This window comes from Aphelocoma coerulescens, chromosome 9 (genome assembly GCF_041296385.1).
Source record: "Aphelocoma coerulescens isolate FSJ_1873_10779 chromosome 9, UR_Acoe_1.0, whole genome shotgun sequence".
Taxonomy (NCBI): domain Eukaryota; kingdom Metazoa; phylum Chordata; class Aves; order Passeriformes; family Corvidae; genus Aphelocoma; species Aphelocoma coerulescens.
The window spans coordinates 1,731,059-1,748,350 of record NC_091023.1 but is presented as its reverse complement, the minus strand read 5'-3'; the positions used below and the strand labels follow the sequence as shown (position 1 = coordinate 1,748,350).

Below are 17,292 nucleotides of genomic sequence, written 5' to 3'. Positions count from 1 at the left end.
CCTTGAAACACCCAAGTGCCAGTGCCAAAGAGAGCAGGGGGAAGAGACGTGTGTGTGACAGCACAGAAACCCCACCAATACTGGGCTGCAGTGCTGAGAGCAAAGTGCTAAAGGTTCTGTGACCATCAGTGCCCTTCACACCCACCCTCTGCCCCTTGCAGCCCCCAAGGGCCTTTTACACGCACACTCCTCCCACCCCCAACACAAGTACAGGTGAGAAGGGAGGTCTGAGCTTCACCCACAGGCACAAGATGTATCCTACTCTTACCAGCAGCCCACTCAAAGAAGTGCAGAAGTCACACAGGAAAGTTCAACCAAGGGCCTCTTTAATGGGTTGGTAGAACACAGCATGTGCAGGTCAGTTTGCTCACACAGGTGTCTTTTCCTGCATTCTTCAGCCTTCTCCAGGTTTGCCCATTCTGTGCCTTCCCATGGATCCCATGAGACAGCAGGGCCAGGCCTTGCCAGAACAGCTGCTTTTAGCAGGATGTAGAGCTCAGGTGTGGCCCCCAGCCACAGAACCAGCACAGCACGGGCTCACGGGGGCTCTGGGCACAGGACAGGCTCCTCCGGCAGGGCGGAGCTGACTCGGTTACTTGGAAAAGTTCTCGCTGCTGCCACGAGCCCCTGGGTCAGCACAGGCAGCCCTCCCTGTGCCTCAGCATGCTGGGGATTGGCCCGGAGTTCCAGCTTCCAGCCCAGCTGCCCCACGGCTGCCAAAGCAGAGCTGGGACATCGCCCAGCTCCGACCCAGCAGTGCCCAGGGCGCTCAGCACGGCGGGTTCTGGGAAAGGCGGTGTGGGGGAAGATCCCGTGCTGTGGTGGGAGGGCTCCCCAGCACCACGTCCCGGGAGCAGCGCTACTCTTCAGCCAGCGGAGGGGGCGTCAGGCGCAGCTGGAAGTTCTCGTTCTGGAAGACGCTGCTGGTGGCCGGGTCCCCGTGGGAAACACTGAGCAGCCCGTGCTTGTCACCGCCGTGGCCCCCACGTGCCAGCTCCGTCAGGAGAGCCAGCTGCGAGGAAAAGCCCCGGTCACCCTGGGAACACTCCTGCACCGTACAGAGAGCCCCGGGCCACTGCGTCCCTGCTGCAGCGAGAGAAACCTCACCCCAGGTAAAGCCAAGGGCACAGATGGCACCGAGGGACCCTACACAGCTCCGTGCAGGACACCAGTCCTCAACTGAACAACCCTCCACGGATCTTTAGGTTGCTTTAAAGTCACATAATTGAAAAACAAACCCAGAAAGAACTGAAAGTGCCAGCAACCACAGCCAAAACAGGCAGGAGGCACAAGGAAAATGCCAGGGACAGAGGGAGCTGCACTCTCCTTGGGACAGCACGGGCACAGGAGGAGGGAGTGTTCGAGTGACTGTGGGAGCTGCAGTGTCTGGAGGGAAGCTTAGTTACAAACCCACAAAGGATCACCCCATGGACACTTGTCAGGCCCAGCCCCAAAGCCAGAGGCATTCCCATGGTTTCCCTGGCAGTGAATTCCCCAGCGTGGCTGCCTTGCAGTGTGCCACAGCCAAGTGCCAGCACTAGAGCAAACCCCAGAGAAAAGCCAGAGCCCTCGTTGCCAGTGCCAGAGTCTGGCTTGGCAACCTGGAAAACACCCATCGCCCGTTTAAAAGCAGCAGGAAAATGGGGGGTACGTACTCGGGAGGTGCCTCGGTTGAGTCGGCAGAGCTGATCAAAAGCCTGGATTTGCTGAGGATCCAACACAGACTCTGAACTCATCTGAGAAAGAGTGAGAAAGTTACAGAAACCACACAGAGCAGGGTGTCAGGTTCCTGACAGAAATTAATTCCTGGGCCAGGAGCAGTCGGTCCACAGCCTGTTTGGGAGGCCTTTTTAGCCATCTTTGCCTTGGCATGAAGACACCATGTGCACCCCAGGTTTTGGGGGGAAGAACAATTAATCCTGCGCTTGCCCAAAGGACAGTTACACCCCTGCATCCACAGTGAGTTACTGCTGAGCTCTGTCCCTGATGGCACAGACTGACGGTACCGGGATACCTCTGAGGAAGGGAAAAAGGCACTGGAAAACTCCCTCACAGCCAGCTGGGAAGAGAAGTAATGGGCCTCTGCGGCCAAGCAGCCCCTCCAGGCTCCTTCCCAGGCGGCAGCAGCAGCTCCCCCAGCCCTTCCCTGTGTCCCGGCCCCGCCCAGCCCGGCCCCGCGGCACAGGAACAACACTGCGAGCGGACACGGGCTGTGTGTGCCCGCTAGCCCAGCCGTGACTCTGCCAGCGACTGTCACCAGCTACTGGCATCCTATAATGGCATCCCGAGCTCCCTCCTCTTGTCCTCTAGAGGGGTGCTACCCACTGAAAGCCGGCAAATGAGGGGTGGAAAGAGGGAGGCAAGGGCAGTCACACAGCGGTGGCAGCCACGTCCCCGAGACCCGGGCACTGCCCAGCTGTGGGGTTCAAGGCCAAGTGTCCCCCAGCACTGAGGGCAAAGAGAGGGCCCAGGCGGCACCAAGACCGCTACGGCAGAGAAGACTGCACACACTCGAACTGCTGTAAACGGCACCATTTACATACCCCAGGGAGAGATGACAAAGCACCACAGATTCTTGTAGGTTTGTTCCATTTATCACACCACAGTGTTTCTATTTTGAATGTTTCTGCTCATACTGCAAAGCAAAAGCATCATCAAGAAACCCCAACAGGAGCCAGGAGAGCAGCCTCCCTCATGAGCAGCAGGCTGGCATCTGTTGTCTCTGGGGATCTATTTTTAAGGGAACGTTCAAATATTTTCTCCAAAATACATTTCCCAGGGGCTACTAACCAAAAATGCTACAGTCCTGCCAGTGGGTACTGACTGAAGCTGCCCTGACTTCAAGCTCTTTGGCAATGGGAGATGCACTGAGCCCCCCACGGGTTTCCTGAAGCCTGGATAGTTCTGAGACCATCCCAAAGCCACGCACGTCTTTCCTTGGATTATCAGTCTGGGAAGAGAGGAATGTCCTGAGTGTGGATCACTTATGCTGGAAACATTTGCCAAACTCTCTCCTTCCCCTCCAGGATACTGTCTGTAGTGTAAATAACTATTTGCTGATTGCCAGTCAGGGAGCCAGATGTCCCCATTCCCTGCACACCCGGCACAGGGAGGGTCAGGGACTCACAGCCAGCAGCTTGTAGCGGTGCTTCCCAGGGACACACAGGTCATCCTCACTTGGAAAACACAGAAAGCAAGGAAAAACTGCCCTGCACAGTTGCTGTGGCCACAGGCCTTCAAGGACGAGGAAAATGCAATATAATTGGCCTCCCCTCTCCTGCTCTCTCCCTACCACGCGTACGTAACTATCAATCAGGCTGTTCCCAGGCTGATGAGCTGAAATATTGCAGGCAATTCTTTCTGTTGTCATGGAAACAACTGCTGTCAGGCCTTTTCCTTTTTCAACCGTGTCACTAAAGGCATGTTTCCCTTCAGGAGCCACGGGAGGCTCACGGGGTCCAGCAGCAGCACTCGGGTGTCAGTAGCAGGCGCTGGGCTCACCTCAGAGCACAGCCTCTGTCTCCAGGGCTGGCCAGCTCCAGGATGGAGCCTTCAGCACCTCCAACCCATTTCCAGCCACATCCCCCGGGAAAGGCCTCAGACAAGACACAGAACCCCAGAGAGTCAGTTCATCTCCTGAGGATCTGGGCCAGGAGGAAGGAAAGAGGATTTTTTCATTTTCCAGCTCTCCTAGATCCCACCACTAATGCTAATCCCCACTGCACATTTTTCTCACACATATTCCACCCCTCTGGTAGTCACACACAGCCCTCCCAAGCCTGCAATTATCTTTAACAGCTACAAATTCCATCGTCAGCTGGTGCCTAAGCAAAGCAGATTCCAACAGTTTGAGCAGAGGCACCATCCACAGTCACACCAAGAGACCCATCCCAGAGCTGCCCCTCAGCCATTCCTTCCACACAAGATATTGCTGCATCAGTTGGAGCTTCAGAGCACCCCACTGCCCCAGGGGCTGCTCCCTTAACACAAGGAGATGCAGGCAGAAGTCCCAGGGAAGGTTTTGGGATTCCTAGGAACAAAAGCAACCCCCGCCATGTTTCCATTCACAGAGCTGAGCCCACAGGCAGTGGACCCCAAGCCCACCCTTGGCCTTCCTCCCCTGCTTCCCCATGGCTCATCAGCCTTACAAACAAGTACCCAAATTCAGGGCTTTTAATGAAAGCCCAGCCAATTAACCTTAAACTAAGTAAATCCACCTCTCTTCTATCAGATAAGGCCCTGCTGTTCCCAAGGTGCTCCCAGGAACCTGGAACAATCAACCAAAGAGAGAGCAAGGCAGGCTGTGACCCAAAGTCACTAGAATGACACTGACATGACAGAGCTGTTAAGGAATTCGGGGAAACCTCAGGACTCCCCTCTGAGAGCAGCAGTGTCCTGCTGCTGCTGCCAAGCTCTGCAGAGCCCCTGCCCAGCGAGGCTCCGGGGCAGGCACCGCCCCACCCATGGCTGCACAGGGCCAAACCTGCCCTGGGACAGCCCCAGAGCCTCCAGAACCTCACCTGTGGTAGCACACAGGGGCCAGCAGTGCCTGGCAGCAGGTGAGCCCTGCCTGCTCCCCGTCAGAGGCAGCCAACAGCCCCGGCTGCCCAGGGCAGAGCAGCCTCCCCAGCACAGCCAATCTGTCACACAGCCCTGGCCTCTCACTCCTCGGCAGCACCAGGGGAAAGGCAGATGTCTCTTATTTCCAGCTGAACTTGGCTGAACTTGAGGAGCAAACCTCCCACTCAGGGCCTGGGAGAGCACAGGTCTGTTTGTGCTCTGACAGTCACGGCTGCAGCCACGTGAGACTGCAGTGATGTGGAGAGGAGGGCACTGTCTGTGTTAGACAGGGAAGCACACAAGCACTTCCCTGTGCTCCCACACATGCTCTGGGTAGCTGCTCCTACCTACACCAGGCACTGCTGGGATATTCCCTTGGACTTCCACTGATGCCTTCAGCCAAAGGAGCAATAACGCTGCTCAGGGTTAATTAGACAAACACAGCCCCCACACATCCTCACTGGTACCACGGCCCAGCAGACAGGGTGTTCATTTCCCATTCAGCAGGCTCCCAGGGAAGCATGGCAGCACATGGATTAAATGTTAAATATGATGCCCAACGGGCCTGTGCCTGGGCTGAGCTCAGCACCTGCAAGTTCAGAGGCCTCATGCAGAGAATTCCTGTCATAGAGATGAGCCAAGAGGCTGTTGAACAGATCCCACAGCGCCAGCCACAGAAGGCTGAGGAGGTGCAGTGTTCTCTCAAGGGCAGGAGTTGGGGAGAGATAAGGAAGGTAATCATACAATGTCCCAAGTTGGAGGGACGCACAAGGATCAGAGTCCAGCTCCTGGCCCTGCACAGAAACCCCAACAGCCCCACCCTGGGCATCCCTGGCAGCGCTGTCCAAACGCTCCTGGAGCTCTGGCAGCCTCGGGGCTGTGCCCATTCCCTGGGGAGCCTGGGCAGTGCCCAGCACCCAGCACCCTCTGGGGAAGAACCTTTCATGATATCCAGCCTGAGCCTGCCCTGACACAGCTCCAGCTGTTCCCTCAAGTCCTATGTAAAAGACACACAGAAGAGGGAAGAAGTCCTACTTGGTGTAAGGGTTAGTGACTCTCCTGCCAGAGGCTTACCAGTAATGTGACCCCAAACCTTACAGAAAACCCAAGGGAACACCTCTGTTATCCACCCCCTTCATCTCTCCTGACCCCTGGGGGCAGCCTGGCACTGCTGTGTATCCGGGAGGTCCAGAACATGCCCAGCCCTGGCCCCGGGAGCTCAGCTGCAGCTGCCCAAACCTGTCGGTGCCCAAGTCACACACACAGACCACAGGACGTTGTTCTCCTTGTGCCATGGGCTGCGAGGGGGTCATGGCAACTGCAGCTTCCCCTGATGGGATTTACCAGACACTGATGCTCCCCTGCTTTCCTGAAAGCCACCATCCAGAACAGCCACTGCCCCCTCAGCTACAGCCAGAACCACCAGCACAGCCAAAATTCCCTCTCCTACCCTCCCCCTCCCACCGAGGGACTACAAACAGCCAAAGCCTTGCTTGCCTTTATTTTGCTCCCCTCCTTCAGAGGAGCATCAAAGGCAGGAGTCAGCTGCACCCTTAACCTTGGGCCAGCTGGTTATTTCCCAGCTTGGAATCACAGAGGGGAACAGCCATTCCCCCCAAGCAGCAGCAGGAGCCAGCCCAGCCCGAGGAACACCTCCCCTGGGACATGCCCCTGCTCCCAGGCCCCTCTGTGAAGGCAGAGTGACCTCCTGCCCTTCCCTGGTGCTGTGCTGGATCCCGATGGACGCCTCTGGGCTGTGGGGCACTGGCTCAGCTCACGGGACCACTGCCAACAGGGACTGCTGCAGTTTAAGGGAACATCCACAGGTTGCTGCAGCCCAGCAGCTGCCACTGCATTTCAATGAGTCTGTTCTACACATCCTCCCAGACTGGAATGTTTTATTAAAAGGGAGGAAATTTTCATCAAACTGTAGGAATAGTTTCTTAGAAATTGAGATGTAAAGTCAAGCTGAGATTTCCCACTGCAATTTTGCCATCTTAGCTTTTAACCAGGCCATGACCCTTCCCCAGGTGATCTCGGTCTCACTGCTCCAGGCAGTTTGGAATCAGCTGTCCCTGCTCCCTGTCAGCCTCTCACGGGCCCTAGAGTGCCAGACTTTGGACTGCAGGCAGTGGATGGACTATTCTGTCAGGCTGCAGATTGCTCTGAAGGAAGACCAGGGGACACAATTACAATTCACTGATACTTCTCAAAAAACCCCCACAAAATAACAAAACTAACCCACTCCTCCAGTATGAGAAGCCCAAGAAAATAGTCAATTTTGATTTAAAAGCTGCTAAAGGATAATTCTGGTTTTCAAATCAGTCTTCTCCAATTTTACTGTTTTCAGTTTTAGCTTTGGTGCCAGTCCTCCTCTACCCGCTCATGAAGACACCTGCACTCAGTATTCTTCTTACTAGATCACTTTTGTTTTCATTGCAAGCAATCTTTAATAGATGTTCTGTGTCTCCAGTTCCTTCCTCACATGGATTTCTGTGCACTGCTGAAGTGAAGGAGTCCACCTCCAAAGCCAAAGGACTGGATATTTGCTCAGTTAATTTGTGCATGGGAACATTCTCCACAGAGCAAAGAACACCCACCCTTGTAACTATAAAACACTAATTGTCTCTGTGATGTTACTGCAGGGATCACACCCGAATATTTTCAAAGTTACAAACCCCTTGGAAGTTTTTTATATTGCTGGAGACAAGTTAATAACTGATGGCCACTGTCACCCTGAAAACAGTAACACTGGTCTGTCTTCTGATGGATGGAGGTGATGTCAAGCTCTAAAGTAAGCTTTGGTGAAAAATCCCATCCTAAACCTTCACCATGTCCCAGCAGAAAGCACGTGGTGCAGAGGGACCTTTAAGGTCACGTGAGGGATGTGGTACCAGCCCCTCACACGATGGAGTCGTTCCCGAGGCTCTGGAAGGCTGTCACAGGGAGGGACATTGGAAAGCTGCAGGACAGAGCCCAAAGGTAGAGCCTGACAAACTGGATTAACTATGGATCAAGTCCATTGTCCATCCTGGCGTGACTTGACAGGATTAAACTCCTGAATAAAACATATTTGCCATCTGGACAGCTCCAACAACAGCATGCTCAGAACTCCTCAGACACAGAATAACCAGAGCATGGCAGCTCAGGGGCTCATGGCAGGGCTTATGGCCCAGGAGCCAAGGCTCTTCCTCTCTCTGATCCCCAGTGCACAGGCTGGCAGAATAAACTGAAAACACGAGCTAGCTCACTGAAATGAGGCAAATGAGTTTTGGGGATCAGGGACTGATAGCCCTGGAGCCTTTCCCACAGGTATTTGGGCAGTGGCCCAGCTGCTGAGCCCTCACCCCCCACACCTCAGTGAGCTCCAAGCACCACAGCACAAACACAGCTTTGCAAGTGGATTAGAGACCCACCATAAAAAAAAAGCTCCCATTCTTTTTAACTCTCATTTAGAGTATGCTCTAAGGTAGGGAGGGCAGGACAGATGATCCTCAAGCCCCAGAGGATTACCCCTGGGAAGCCAGCAAGGCTCAGGGGTAACATAGAAAGCACAAACTTTTGGTAGCAGAACCAGAGGAAAGAAAACCCCCTGTGTCCTTCTCTCTGTTCCCCTTGGCTGGGGTAGGGTGTGCCAAGCCCTCAGCCTAGTCAGGCTCCGCTTAAATCTATGCTGTCACTGATCCCATAACGGGTCAGTGCTGGCCTGTGGTGTCTCTCCAGCTCCCCAGTTTCAGGGAATGGCCCCAGCATCACACAGAGCACAGGGGCAGGGGAAGCGCTGTCTGTTGGGCTGTCATTTCACATACACAGCCACGCTGCACAATTCCAACTGACAGCCTTTGCCTGGGCAGGGCAGAATTAGTGCTGTGAAATGCACTCCAGATGCTCAGTGGCATTTCTCAGTATGACTCTACTCCCAATTCAAGGCTTCCTAAGAAAATAAATACCTCAACTGAAGATCTTCCTATGGAAAAAAAAAACCCACAAACCAAAAACCAGAAAAACCCCATATTAGATTTTGCCAAGAGAAGAACTAAGCTTTCAGGGCCTTTAAAGGGGCTGCAGGGAAACACCCTCCCCACAGATCTCTGAGCAGAAGGGCCTGGAAGCTCTGGATCTGACTCTTGGGAGGGCAGGGCTGGAAGCACAGCAGTGTTAGCAGGACCTCCCTCAGGATTTCCTGCTCACAAACACCAGCTGTGGAGGCCAGAGCAGCTTCTCCAACCCAGAGCCCTGGGTCTGGCTGGGGCCAGCAGAGTTAAGAGAGGACACAGAAAGGCCCCATCTTGCCCAGTTTGCATTCTCAGCATTCCCCCAGCACAGAAAGTCTGCTCTGTAACTCAGCCCACGCCGGGTCAGAGGAATCGTTATCTCCCAGGGTTAATTAACGCTGCTGAGCAATGATTGTTCAGCAGACAAACTTCCTGCAGGAGCTGGAGATTCTCCAGTCTATTGCCAAGTCTAAATATGCTCAGCTTTTTTAAGATGTGACTGTGCAACAGTTTGATCACACGCGAGTACAACAGTTAAATATTGTAATTAAATAGGTGAGGAACATCACAGACTTGGAGAGGATCTGGGACACAGGGAGGAGGAGCTGGGGGCCTGAGCAGTGCTCAGCTGAACCCAGGCCAAGCTCTGCTGGGCTGGGCTGTATGTGTGGAACAGGAAGCCATGGCTCCCCTGCCAGGAGCATGTGACAGTAGCAGGGCAGCATCCCACACTGGAATGACCTGGGATGGATGCTTTCCAGCTAGCACTAGATGATCCATGCTGTAATCCTTCTTCCCATCCAGTCTCTCCACTTGTCCCTGTAGGCCCTGAGTTCCAGCCAGCCCTTCACTTTCATCAGTTAAATAAAGGGAAGCACCTTCTCCTCCTTACCCCAGCCACTGTCACGGCATGTGGAGCATTTTCCCCTTCTTTCTCTACAGGGTAAGTCAGACTGAAGTCAAAGGAGAGCCACAGGGGCTCCCTAACTGACTGCCCATGAAAAACCCAGGGATAACCCAAGTATAAAGCACTGGAATCAAGTGTCAGGCACTTGAATGCTGAATGCAGTTTTAGTACTTAATTCTGCCTTTAGTTTTTAAGCTACACCCCGGCCTGTCATCCCCATTTACACCCACTCCTTTGGGGCAGGAGTGCAGAGGGTGAGATGTGGGGCTGCTGAACCTTCCCAGCCTTAGGTCCAGTGCCCACATCCCACTGCAGCAGGACAGGACACACACACTGCTCAGCCTAGGTGGATCACAGTCGATTTCCAAGCTCCTGGGAAAGCTTTGGTGCTGTCACCAAATCAAACACGGACACAGCCTGACTGCAGAGACTGCATGGTGCTCCACACAGGCCTGTGAAATTCCCTTTTCCCATGTCTCCCCCAAGCAGGAAGCCTCTCCTGTGGGTGCAGCAGCTGGCTAAGGCCCTTAGACAGCTTTGGATGGGTTTGGCAGGAATTGAAATCATTTGCTAGAACAAAACCCAAGTACAACTATAAGAACGTACTCCAAGATGGAATTATTTTGGTTCCAGGAGTGAAAACGCAGCTCTGTGCACATCTGTACAGTGACAAATGCACAGAGCACCCCGAGGCAGCTGGGGACAAACCCTCACCCAGGGGCTGCTGGAACGTGGAGCAGCAGAGCTCAGCTGCCCCGTGCAACATCGTTAAAGGCAACCCAACAAACCACCTGCCACAGGGGCTTACCCTCCACAGCACCAATCCAGGGAAAAGACAGCTCCATGCATATTTGAGGCTGTACTTCAGTTTGAATTAGGGATGATGAAACTTTCAGTGCACAAATACTGACAATAAATACAAGTTAATTCTCTGTTCTTTCACCCAAATCCAGCTGCATCAATTTTGGTTATACTCAAGCTTCTTAAAGTATTGTGCAAGCACTTAGTGAGTCAAATCAATCCCAGACCTTTTATCCAGAGCCAGATTATCTGCTAGGAAGGTGGAACAGAGGCTCCACAATCCAGCCACAAGGAATGTGTCAGCTTTTAATCTAAGTTTTATGTGAAACACACCTAAGAATAATTTGACAGGAATTGTCCACACAATCAGCTGCAAGCATCCAGCTGCCCCTCACACCAGCTCCTAGACCTTCTGGATGAACAAATTTCCACGACTTCCAGAGTTGTACCCCCACCAAAACAAACGGGCATTCAAAAAAGTGATCAATTAGCTGCTGAGAGTGTTTGACAGGAACTGATCAGGGGCTTGTCTGGAAGCACAGACAGACAAAGAACAAAGTGATGATGAAAGTTTACCTGAAGAGAAACCACCTCACAAGCCTTACCTGTGCCAGGGAGGCTGCAGTCCCTTTTTTCAGCTCTGAGAAGTTCTCACTCAGCTTCCCTCCCTTGTTGCTTGAGTTGCATTTGTAGCACATCCACCTCATGATGCCCTTGGTGACCATCCCACACTCCTTACTCAGCAGGCACAACGAGTGGTACAAGTGGCCACAGCTGGGAAGAGAGGGAGTCAGTGCTGGGAAGCAGGGCAGCACCTCCTGAGCTCTGCACGGTGGAGGGGAAGGGGCTGGCCAGGGGGAAAAGGCTGGATCTGGGAGTACAGATCACCCTCCTGATTTCCAGACTCACAGAATCAACACTGGAAGCCCATTTGCTGATACAGCTACAGACCATAACGTCAAGGTAAGAGTGATTTCACCTTCTTTTACAGACACCTGGGCACAGACAGGACATGGGAGATGCCAGGGCTGTGGCAGATCCAAGATGTACAAACACACAAAATGAGCCCAGGGTGCTGCAGCGCCCAAAGTGCACTGCTGGGAGAGGGGACAGAAAACTGACAGCCAGCTCCTGGAACCGGGAGCCAATTCCTCCTGCCAGGCAGAGCTGGCTGCATGCAAAGCAGGCTCTGGATGGGTGTGATTAGCCAGCCCTCTCACCCTGCCAGGCAGCAGGGAGATGTGCTCCCGGGAATACAGAGTGTTACTCAGGTGAGCCAACCAGTAGATTTGTTTCCCCTTTTAAAACTATCAGCATGATCACAGCTGCAATCCCACCCCTTAACTTTACCTGAAAACAATGATTTCATCAGCAGTTTCTTGCCTCCTTTTGTACTGCTGGAGACAGATGCAGCAGTAATCCTGCTTTGGGGTAAGGCCTCTGGTGACAGAGGCTCTCAGGTTACACAGGGACCAGTGGAGATCGTGGTTTAAAAGGCTCGTGGTTGTCTCTAGAAGGGTCTGTGTGGAAGACAACACACTGAGTAAGTCAGCCTGTCATGTCCAGACTGCAGGAACTCCCTGCCGACCAGTTCTTCACAACAAGCAGCTTAGCAGCTCACTAAGAGCAGAAACAACCCAATAAAATCACTTCTCCTCCTATGCTTTCTATCCACTGACCTCAAAACACTTATCCTTTCATCACATGTTAATGGAGCAATTCCTCTGCACTCTCAAATAGACAAGTCCTGTATTGACTTTTGCCCAAGAGCATTAAGAGAGGCATGGCAGGCCCATTTTCTCATCTTCCACACTAAACCTTCTTTTTTTCTCTTCTACCTGGCAAGCTACTGCTTACATCCCCATTTTAGGAGAAATGTGCTAATAAAAATCAAAGCTCAAATGCACTATGGCAATTAAAGTCTTAAAAAAAACACCTGAACTGCTCATCTGCTTGTCCTTCCCGAGGGATGCCCATTTTCAAAGAGCCCAAAGAACCACCCCGGGTTTCCAGCATCGGGTTTCTCCCAGGCACAGGGGCTCTGCTCCCTGCTCCATCTGTGCTCCACAGCAGCAGCTGCAAAAGGCTGCACCAGAGGTCCCATCTGGGCACACAGCCTGTCCCTGAGCTGCCAGGCAGGGACAGGGGGCAGGAGCTGCCCACACCTTCTGCAAGAACCCAAACACAGATAAAGGCTCCTGGTGTTCAGCCTCCACAGCAAAGCTATTTCCCACTTTTCTGAATTTCCCACTGCATTTCTGCACTGGCTGCTGGTGCCTGGGGGCTGCCCTGAGCAGCAGCTGGGATGGCACTGCCACATGAGCAGGGAGAGGGACCAGGGGGAGCACTGTGCATCCTGTTTAGGGGGAAAGGAGTTTCAGAAAATTGCTGAAGTGTGCAGACTGCCTGGGATTTGGGACTGGACTGAGAAAAGCAGGACTGAGATTAAGAGGAAATCACATCAGGTCATAGAGAAGTGCAGCATTACCACCGGGAAGTGAGAACAGCCTAACTTAAAAACCTGTTATTTAAAACTGCATATAAAGACAAAACATATCAGCTTTGTGCCTTCGAATCCCTAACTGCAGGATGAGCTGGAGAAAAAGCAGATGTTTATCCTTCTGGCACATTTAACACAGAACTGAGCTGCAGAGGTGGTCACCATGTACCTGTCAGTCCCTTCACTTGCAATCTGTGAGCAAAACAAACTCCCTCACCATCCCCCAATCACACAGAAATCACTCACATGTCCATTGACTTTGCCCTGCAGACAGAAATGACAAATGAGAGAGAGCAATAGGCCAGGCAGCTAAAATAATGCTGCAGTGGGCAGAACAGAAACACAGGCAACTTACTTGCTCATAGTTGAAAGTGTCCAGCATTCCCAGGACAAGCCCTTGAATTTCTCCAAGTTTCCCTTTTCCATAAACTGGATCCTGTATGAAGAAATGCAAAGCTGCAGTTGAATCACAGGATAGGGCCATTCTGATTCTTTTTAGGTCTTTTTTCTCCTCTGGATTGGAACTGCAAACAGAAGCTACGACTGCAGAGTTAACTATGCTGCACATGCACAGGGACAGCAGAATAATCCCATGTACTGATGGGAAAATGAGAAATTAGCAAAACGCAGTAGATGACAACACCAGTATAAATTAGTGTGCCTGGCTCAAAACTGGAAACTCCATTCAGGAGCTGCAGGAGCTGACTGGAGAGTGCACTGAGGAATACTGAAGGGAACAGCATGGCCAGCCAGCTCCCAGCCCCGTGCTCTTGCCCAGCCAGGGGTGCCTCACCCCCAGGCTCATCCCACACCCCTCAGCTGCAGGCTGGAAGAGCACACCTGGTCACTGCTGAGCCTACATCCCAGCTGGCACAGGGAACAGGGCCCTGGGGCTCTCCCGGTGCTGCAGGGTTGATTTCCACGTGCCCTGAGCAGCTTTATCGCCATGTCCCAGCAGCACAAGCACAGGGCTGTGGTACAGGTCATCAGCCTGTGCATTTCCCCCTTCCTCCTGCTTGTTCCAGCCCAAACATCCCTGCACACCCACCCTGGCACCCCCTGAAGCATCACTCTGTGCAGGAAGCTGTCTGGTGGGATGGGCAGGACATTGCCAAAAACAGACCAGCAAGATGTGGAAAGGAAACTAACCCAGAGAGTAGAAAAATAGTGGGGACACAATGGAAACAGGAACAGGAGTGGGATAAACAAGCTCTGGATAAGACGAATGAGAGAAGGAGTAGGAGCAAGGCTGATTCCATGCTGGGACTGGGCAAGGAGAATTGAGAGTGGAAAAGCCAACTGACAAAGACAACTAAAGCAGCATGGAAGCTACACTGCAAGACACCCTGAGGGATCACCAAAGCTACAGAAAGCAAGTCAAGGAACTCTTGAACAACAGCCCTCATGGGCAACGTGACAGGCAGAAACACCAACGTTCAAACCTGAATGAAAGCAGCCCTGAGTTACAGCACTGAGTCAAAACCAGCTGTGGATCTGGAGCACGCTGGATGAAGCACAAAGAGCTGGATGTGCTGCACAGGCTCCTTTTCTGCTGGGTGAACAGCACAGCCTGAACACTCCGAGGCTCCCTTCTGCCTGCACCATTTAGCAGCACAGCACAGGAAGTGTAGCGCACTGAGTCACTGCAGGGATTAGGGATGCAATGGAATTCCAGAGCAGGAATGTGATCCGGAGCACAGAGCAGTCAGGCAGGCAGCCAGAAGCTCCTCTTCTAAAGCCCTCAAGTACATAGCCAACAGGTCACTCACAAACTGTCCAGACCCCACTGTTCCATACAGCACCTCAAACTTCCTAAGCTGCAAGTGGACACTTTCAAAACCACAGGTTTGCTGTCTGGACACACAGCAGAGGAAGAGGAGATGTGAAGAAGAGAGAAGACTAAAGATCCACCTGCACCTTCACAGAGGGACAACACAAGTCTGAGGGCTTTCAGTTGCTGTCTTTTCCTCAAGTCATGCTTGATGAGCTCTAAAAATAATGGCAGGTAGGAAGAAAATGGACTTTCTTCTCTACAGGGGAGGCCCATGGCCTAGCAAAGCCTCACCCCGAGCCTGGCAGCTCAGTGCCAGCAGTGAGTCCATGGCCATTCCCTGCCAGAGCCATCCAATGGCATGGGATGGGCTGGAGCTGCCTGCCTGCCTCCAGCATCACACCCACAGCTCCCAGGTCACTTCTCCAGACACTTATAATGCTTCCAAACCACAGCTTCAGACCCCACAGAATTTCCAGTCACAGAAGCCTCACGGGATCAATTACTTTTGTGGAGGAATATCTTTCATTAATTCCACCTTAGAAAATTGGTTTTGGGTTGGAGTTCAGGCGTGCTGCAGACTTGGATGTGCCATCCTGTGCAGTGGAACAGGCACTGCACCAACCAGGAACAGATCCCAGCAGCTGCTCCCAGGCTGGTGCTGCCCTGGGAACGTGGCATGAGCACAAGGAGCCAGAGCCAAACCGGCTGCCCAGGGCTGCCACCAACAAACTGATGGGGAAGAGCTGGAAGGGATCCACACACAGCCCAGAGGTGCTCATGCAGCCCTTTCAGCCAGCTCTGTCTCTTCCTTTTCCCATTTCTTCCTGGGTCCAGGAAATAGCACTTGCTTTGCTACCAGTGCTAATAGATGCACTCTGCAAACACATTCACTTCAGCTTCTCCCCTCTGCAAGGGGCCAGAGCAACCACTGCACACACAACTAATCCCAGTGCTGATCTCCTGGACTAGGAAGAAAAAACAGCCAAAGCCCTGTGCAGGAATGGAAAAAATACAAGGAGAGGCTTTCTGGATCTTTCTGCTTCCGCTCTGAACAGTTTTTAGAGAATCCTTCCTTCCCCTCTTTGGGGTCCCTACAGGTAGCTTTTGCATTTCTGGCTTCTCCAGTTCTCCATTTTGAAGGAGGCATCATCTGCATCTGTTTACAAAGCATTCATGAAGGATTACAGCTTTGTAAGGGAATTAACACTCAGCCTCAGCCCTCTTCAGAGAGCACTCACATCCTTAATAACATGGAATTTTTCTTAATGCTCAAGAGGATTCCTCTGGTATCTCTCCTAACGTGGTTAGTTCAGACTTCCAGTTAATAAGTAACTCCCCAACACTACAAAGGATGAGCAGGAGCAGATCTATCAATTGTTATTTCACATGACTTCTGTTAGAGAATGCTGAGCCCAAGAGCTGGGAAAGGCAGGTGCCAGGAGCCTGCCTGTTCTCTGGGAAAGCTGCAGGTCTGGCCCCAGCCCTCACAAGGTGCCCTTTGGCCAAGCACTTTGGTTGCAAACTTAACATTTGCATAAAAAGTATAATCTGTAAGTAGTTAAGCCCAGAAGAAGAAGAAAAACAGTCTGCTAAAATTGGAATACTCTAATTCCTTTTCAGAAAAGGAAAGATAATCTACCTCAGTTTACTGATGTTATCCACCTTCCAACAAATCCCCAGTGAATTCCTGGGCAGCTGTGCCATCTCCCAGCCTGCAGCTCCAGCACATCTATGCTCTACCACCAAGCCTTGAGCTCTGCTGGAACAGCATTTGAGGGCCCTGTCAGACAAGCACCACTTGTAATTCTGCATTTGACCAAAATATTTGGAGGGCTTGGGAAAGGCTGCATGCACTCCAGGGCCCAGAAAGGCTGGTTTCAATAATTCCTTGTGGTCACAGTTAAGGTGGCACATCAGTAGCTCATCTAAGTGCCCTGCAGAGAGCTCAGAGCCAGGACAGAAGGGTTTGGCACCGGGGTTTGGAATTTTACACAGCTTCAAAGAGCAACTACACAGCTCTGCAAAAGGAACACTCAGCCAGGGCTAACAGCACAGGGCTCTTCCTGCCTGGAAAAGCACCACCTGTGCCTGCCATGTTGTGATTCTTCCCTGCAGGGCACCTGGATGGCATTTCCCAGTAACCCAATGAAGCAGACGACTGGGAGGCAAAAAATCCTGTGCTCTCTGCTGCCTAGCTCCAAGGGAGTTCTCATCCTGATCCCCAGCAGGGCCAGGGTTCAGAATCCCTGAACATTTGAGCTGGGCACTCATGACAAGGCTACAGAGTAAGACCTGCTCATCACCATCCCAACACCAGCTTCCAGATGGATTCAAGGCATTGTTCTCCCAAGGGCCAAGCTGTGCATTCAAATAAACTCCACAGAAACCTCCCACACGCACCCTCTGCAAGCCCTGGAGCAAGAGTTTGACAAAACACAGCCACAAACCCAAAGGCAACAGTGAGCTGGAGCAGTGCACTGCCAGGAACCCAGGAATAAGGGTTGGTGTGAAGGCAGAGTGAATGGAAATGTGGGCTTAAGGACAAGGTTAAGCACAGGGTTCAATGAAGGGTCTGTCTTGTAACAAAGGACACTGTCTCCAGAGGGGGGAACAGGCACTGAAGGCAGCACACTGGGGAGACCCAGCACAGACAAGCTCTCAGGAGAAGAGCCCATCTCCTAATGAGGAGGATAAGAAGTTGGGAGAGGCTTAAATGAGCTTCAGAGGTAAAAATCCACCTTTAAACAGCCAGCAA

General features: G+C 52.4%; 1 protein-coding gene across 1 annotated transcript in view; it reads right to left on the bottom strand.

The window, feature by feature from the left end:
- Positions 1-309: 309 nt before the first annotated feature.
- VPS8 (VPS8 subunit of CORVET complex) overlaps positions 310-17,292 on the bottom strand; it is a 68,736-nt gene continuing 51,753 nt past the window's right edge. Inside the window, exons 41-45 of the mRNA XM_069024000.1 lie at positions 13,119-13,199; positions 11,614-11,783; positions 10,869-11,037; positions 1,656-1,736; positions 310-1,012 (exon numbers count right to left, since the gene is read on the bottom strand). Coding sequence (XP_068880101.1) covers positions 860-1,012; positions 1,656-1,736; positions 10,869-11,037; positions 11,614-11,783; positions 13,119-13,199 — 654 coding nt within the window. The 3' untranslated portion in view covers positions 310-859. The remainder of the gene's footprint in view (positions 1,013-1,655; positions 1,737-10,868; positions 11,038-11,613; positions 11,784-13,118; positions 13,200-17,292) is intronic.